This window comes from Pseudophryne corroboree, chromosome 6 (genome assembly GCF_028390025.1).
Source record: "Pseudophryne corroboree isolate aPseCor3 chromosome 6, aPseCor3.hap2, whole genome shotgun sequence".
In the NCBI taxonomy this organism is placed as follows: Eukaryota; Metazoa; Chordata; class Amphibia; order Anura; family Myobatrachidae; genus Pseudophryne; species Pseudophryne corroboree.
The window spans coordinates 294,829,030-294,835,473 of record NC_086449.1 but is presented as its reverse complement, the minus strand read 5'-3'; the positions used below and the strand labels follow the sequence as shown (position 1 = coordinate 294,835,473).

The 6,444-nt window shown below is 43.4% G+C and overlaps 1 protein-coding gene across 6 annotated transcripts in view; it reads left to right on the top strand.

Moving 5' to 3' along the window:
• Positions 1 to 663: 663 nt before the first annotated feature.
• Positions 664 to 6,444, top strand: part of ZNF280D (zinc finger protein 280D) — a 629,515-nt gene continuing 623,734 nt past the window's right edge. For 5 of the 6 annotated variants that reach the window (XR_010179244.1, XR_010179243.1, XM_063926145.1 and 2 more), the window contains exons 1-2: positions 664 to 952; positions 4,170 to 4,320. Coding sequence is in view for 4 of the 6 variants with exons in the window: in XM_063926145.1 (XP_063782215.1) it covers positions 686 to 952; positions 4,170 to 4,320 (418 nt within the window). In the remaining 2 variants the exon portion in view is untranslated. Of the gene's footprint in view, positions 953 to 1,023; positions 1,235 to 4,169; positions 4,321 to 6,444 lie in introns of those variants that run through there. The other variant, XM_063926148.1, reaches the window with a different exon arrangement.

The window sequence follows — 6,444 nt, the reverse complement described above, 5'->3', positions numbered from 1 at the left end:
GTGTCACCCACTGCATCTTTCAAGAATCACCCACTGTCTCTACTTTGCAGGGGGGTGCCGAACAACCTAGCACCGGCCCTGATAACATATTGTGCCAATCTTGTAAAAAAAAAAAACAGAGCTATGTTAGCGTATAGAACCCAAAATATTCTAGGTGGAAAAAGTATTTGTACTGGGAAAAAAAACTGCTATTACTTGAGGCTGCTCCATCTCCATCTTCTGCAAAACATTGTTAAAGTTTGTTCATCCTAATAAATGGATGGGGGATGGGGGAGGGGTGGTGAAATAAAATGAGGCATGTTTTTAAAGTTATTTTGAAAACCTTATAACGCCAACATTTTAGTTAAAATAAGTACTAGTAAAAAAAAACATGCCAAATAGTCAAAGACTAGTGACTTATGAACGAAATATTGGATAAATAGGAACATGAATATTATTGTCTACAACCATACAAACAAAATCTAATATAATTAGTGTATATAAAATATATATAAAAAAAAAAAACATTGTTTATACCATGTTTTTTTATTATACAATTCAGTTCTTGTAAAGTTTTACTTGTCATCTATTTTATTTAGCATAAAAGTTTGTACAACTTCCCTATTATTTCTTATTACCATTTCTACCAAGCCTTGTGTGTTTATATGCGGTTTTCTGGCTGTTTATTGGTCTACACAAGCTGCTAATGTGCGCGTTGTGTGTCTTCGCACTGTGCCTCCCTGTTAGAAATGGCGCTGCGGTGCCGGGGCAGGACAGCACATGCTCCCCGGCTTGCGCGCCTCCAGCAGCACACAGGCAGCCTTGTCCGACCTACCCCATTACCCAGCATCCACCGCAGCGAGTTCACGCGAACTCCCCGTTAGCAGCCCCGGCGCGGCTTCTGCTGCAAGCGCGTTATCTGCTAACCGACCTGAGCCGCTCCGCACTCTCAGCCGCCGCCATAGCTCACACGGTAAGCTCTCTTCCCTTCCCGGGGCATTCCTCTAGGTCCCCGCCGGAGTGCCCGGGCTGGAGCGCATCGCAGGGGGGAGGTGGGAGTACTGCAGACCAGAGATGGTTTGCCGACCATTGCCTGTGTCGGACGCCATCTTTGGTGAGCCGTGCGTGTTGTCGCCGCTGCTGCTTTCTCCTGCTGCCTGAGCAGCCAGGCAGGCGGTGGCGGAGTGCCGGTGGCGGGCGGGCGGTGTGGGGAGAAGGGATTGGCCGTCACACGGACGAGTTTCCTGTAATTAAGGTGACGTGCGCTGTGTGGCCGCCGCCACCGGTCTCGCCCTGTGAGGGCTCCGTGTGGCGCTGATGCCTCTGCCATACAATAGGAGGATGGCTGCGGGCGGAAGGTGATACCTTCACCCCTCCCAGCAGCCAGGCAGCAGCAGAGTGTGAGTGTGGTGGCTGCTACCTGCCTCCCTCTTGTTGTCTGCCACATAATTTGCAGCTCATCTGCTGTAAATAACAACAGTGATAGTAATGTGTGACCTGCAATCTCAGCTGGAGAGGCCATGGAGGATTCACAGTCCCTCCTTCTCCAGTCCTGAGTAGCAGCAGCCCTCCTCCACCACCACAGTCCCTGATCTTGCAGGAGGCGCTGATGGTAGATCAGGTTCCTGTTGCTGGGAGCAGCAGCAGCAGTGAGAACATAAAAGGCTTGGGAAGGGAGGAGTGGCAACAACATGCCACATTATCAATAAAAGTGGCAACGTGAGATCTGTGACACCCTAGATCTTAGAGCTGGCATTGCTGAGCATAAAGTCCTAGAACAACCAGAGACTTTAGTCTTTCTGCGATCTGGTTGCATGCAGTTGTACATTAGGATTTGTAGCTTTTTGGAGGCTGTGGAAACCCTCAGTTTAAAGAGCTCTCTGCGTTGTGCAGCACTCATCTAGTGACTGAGTAGTAACTATGTGATTATGGTAATCTCAAATATTTGAAAGCTGCCCAACAGAACGTGTCTCAACCTGATGTGCATTTTTTTTCTTTGCCCTTTTCACTTTTTACATCTTCCATTTATATTGCTTAAAGCCACACAACTAGCAAAGTGATTCTGCCATTTATTTGTCTACTGAGAATTGTTTGCACTAAAACTAACGCTAGATTGTAGCTATATGTATAAACGCCTCTTTTTGTTTTTAATTGGCAATGCTGTAAGCATTTTACAGGTTGTGCATTGTCTTAGTCATGCTTGAAAACGCAGATGGGCACATGGCATTTTAAAATGCTTCAGTTGTGTAAAAATATGCAAATGTTAAAGCTGCCGGGATTTGTATTCGGACACCCATTGGTGGCATTTCAGATCCGCCACTTGTGCAAGACAATCGAACCATCGAGCGCATGTCGATAAATTATCAAGGTTCTGGTTAACCCTATGGTCGTCAGAAGTATGACACTGGAGCCATGTTTACTGTGTACAGGATCTCTGTTGCATGCTGGGACCCGAGTGCATTTAATTTACCACCCACAGATGCTCCATGACTGTCAATCACTTTGCGAATAGATCCACACTATGACTACTGCCCTAAGACCATGCGCAGTGCACCCTTAGCTGCATGCGCTATGGCAAAAAATAGCTCCACTGTGTACAACACCAACATTGTGTCTATCTGAATCAGGCCCATTATTGAAGCCTCATTTTGTAACGATAAAAAGGAAAAACTCCTGCTTTATTAAGATAAGTGACAAGGCGTAGACTCAGCTGTTGAAACATTGTCAGCTAATTAGTTATAATAGAACAAAGATAACGTGCTGAGTTGTGATCTTCAAACTAGAGGAATATAGAAGTTATTGTATAAATGGCCGCTGCGGTTAGGCATCAGTAACAAGCAATTCCTGTTAATCATTCAATGTAGAACTGGCATGACAAAAACAAATATTTTAACATAATTTCTACAAATATCAACAGATCCAATACAAATGTAGCTTCTTTCTCTGGGAACACAATAAGACCATATAATGTAGGCTCTGAGATTGTAGCAATTATTAGACTGTAATTGGACAATTCAGTTAGCGGTTTAGCCTCGATGTGATGTTCCAGAAGAGCACATTATTCCCTCCAACATTGCAACTTTTTCCTTGCACTCTATAGAGAGGTGAGAGTCCACCGTAATGGCTAAATGTGTGTGCAGCCAAACACAGCAAGATGTTTGTCAGCAAATCACCCCTAATTGAGTCGGTCTCTGCACTTATATCTCCTGTTAAACAAGTTCCTCATTTAGGTCAAGAAAATCCAGAATCAAATAAAAAAATCCAGAAAATAATTAAAAAAATTGTAATCAGAATTTTAGTTCTGAATGGTGGGCCAGAAGCTGTAAACATTTAACAAGTAGGCAATTTCTGATTAGTTAAAAAGTACACAGTGGGGAATGGGGGTAAGTACCATAGGTGTAGGGGAGTGCAGCTTCCAGGTTGTGGGGGCCCACCTTCCCTGTCAAAGTTACATGTGTTATATACATTTATTAACATTGGGCGGTACATAGGGGTCTTTACTAACTTTTGCTAATATGCAGCTATCAAGAAACATCTCTGGTAGGGAGAACCTAACCGGCATCATGACCAGTAAACAGCAATTATGTGTTTGTTTGTTTTACGGTAATTAGTTGGGAAAGAAGTACTTTTGTTTAGCAGCTTTATAAAAGTTATACATTGAAACCATGGTAAAAAAAAAGTCTCCAAGGATTACCACTGCTGCTCCTTAAAGATCTGTTTCAACAGAAAAGCCATAATGATTTTAATTAAACTTCTTTTGCCTTCTCTAGGTATGTCCAAAATAAAATATTAACAAAATAATCTTTTATGCTAAATATTTCTTGTTAGTTAATGCATTGCGACTCTAATGGTTGTTTGACTAACTATTGGTTGCCATGGGAAGTTATCACTTGGCCATATAACTGTGCTGCCACAATTTAATAATAATTTACCAGCCATGAAACATTTTTTCCAAAGCTATCACCTCCCTCATCCAAAGCCATGAGGGCTTTTTCCTATGTTTATATTATATCACTAAATATTATTATTATTATTATTATTTTTTATAATCACTCTTAAATGCTGGGGTATCACCCACAAGCATCCTTCTCGGAAGGATTCAACTGCCCATACTCCCCGTTAAGCGGCTCAGAAAATAGCTCGTTAGAAGTTGCCAAAGTATTTTATGTAGTTCTTATTTTTATTTTCAGGATAACATGGCTGAACTGTTGATGGAATGTGAGGAGGAAGAGCTTGAGCCATGGCAGCAAAGAGCTAAAGAAGTGGATGTTGACGATGATGATGATGACGATGAGCCAATCTTTGTTCGAGAGATAAGTGGTTCAAAAACACCCAACACAAGTAAATAACGTTTGCAATATTTATGTTAAGCACATTCTATTAAGTATGTAGATCTTTTATTAAATTATGTAGCAGAAGAATACTACTTGTGATTTACTTAGAATGAGTGTAAAATGTCAAAACAGTTGCTTTGTAAATGGTGGTAGTTTTCTAACACCTCTCTGTTTATCCTCATTGAAAACCTCAGTGTAGCAACTCTGGGCCTAATTCAGAGTTGATCGCAGCAGCAAATTTGTTAGCAGTTGGGCAAAACCATGTGCACTGCAGGGGGGAGGGGGGCAGATGTAACATGTGCAGAGAGAGTTAAATTTGGGTGGGGTTCGTTCAAACTGAAATCTAAATTGCAGTGTAAAAATACAGTAGCCAATATTTACCCTGCACAGAAACAAAATAACCCACCCAAATCTAACTCTTTCTGCAAATGTTATATCTGCCACACCTGCAGTGCACATGGATTTGCCCAACTGCTAACAAATTTGCTGCTGCGATCAACTCTGAATTACCCCCTCTGCCGGTAATTAAACCCTGACAGAAGGGTAAAAAAGGGAAACATGATGGCCAAGTGTAGGCAAAGTGTCTTTCTCTATCTCTCTCTCGCAATATCTACATATAATATAATTGTAAGAGTAGAGCGGTTAGATGCTATATAAGTCTGAAATGTGCAGCCGCATCTGCTTTGTAGTGTGACACAGTATAGATTGAGAAAAGAGTAGATTCTTAAACTTAATTTGTGGTGTCAAATGAAAAGATTATGCAGATAATCGATTTTCATGTCAGATTTGTATTAAATATATGTAGAATTTATTTTACCATTTTGATGTGAAAATGTTATGTGCAAAAGTTGTGACCAACCAACAGTCTACTCAAACAGAATTGATTGGTGAAAATGGAAAATCTTGATGGGTGACCACAACTGGCTGTTATGGGATTATTTCCCAAAATGTGGCTTTTGTGGGATTGTTATGGCTCCTGATTTGTCCAATTATGGCTGTTGTCAAATATATGAACCAACTTGGCAGTTGGTCTAAAGGTTAGACCTTTTTATTAAGGTTTGAGAGAACACTTCTTTCAATAATTTCTCCGACGTCCTAGTGGATGCTGGGGACTCCGTAAGGACCATGGGGAATAGCGGCTCCGCAGGAGACTGGGCACAAAAGTAAAGCTTTAGAACTACCTGGTGTGCACTGGCTCCTCCCCCTATGACCCTCCTCCAAGCCTCCGTTAGATTTTTGTGCCCGAACGAGAAGGGTGCACACTAGGTGGCTCTCCTGAGCTGCTTAGTGAAAAGTTTAGTTTTAGGTTTTTTTAGGTTCAGTGAGACCTGCTGGCAACAGGCTCACTGCATCGAGGGACTAAGGGGAGAAGAAGCGAACTCACCTGCGTGCAGAGTGGATTGGGCTTCTTAGGCTACTGGACATTAGCTCCAGAGGGACCGATCACAGGCCCAGCCATGGATAGGTCCCAGAGCCGCGCCGCCGGCCCCCTTACAGAGCCAGAAGACAGAAGAGGTCCGGAAAATCGGCGGCAGAAGACGTCCTGTCTTCAACAAGGTAGCGCACAGCACTGCAGCTGTGCGCCATTGCTCTCAGCACACTTCACACTCCGGTCACTGAGGGTGCAGGGCGCTGGGGGGGGGGCGCCCTGAGCAGCAATAAAAACACCTTGGATGGCAAAAAAAATGCATCACATATAGCTCCTGGGCTATATGGATGAATTTAACCCCTGCCAGAATACACAGAAAAACGGGAGATAAGGCGCAGAGAAGGGGGCGGAGCCTATCTCCTCAGCACACTGGCGCCATTTTCCCTCACAGCTCCGTTGGAGGGAAGCTCCCTGGCTCTCCCCTGCAGTCACTACACTACAGAAAGGGTTAAAAAAGAGAGGGGGGCACTAATTACGCGCAGTATTAAAAATACAGCAGCTATAAGGGGAAAAACACTTATATAAGGTTATCCCTGTATATATATATAGCGCTCTGGTGTGTGCTGGCAAACTCTCCCTCTGTCTCCCCAAAGGGCTAGTGGGGTCCTGTCCTCTAGCAGAGCATTCCCTGTGTGTGTGCTGTGTGTCGGTACGTTTGTGTCGACATGTATGAGGAGAAAAATGATGTGGAGACGGAGCAGA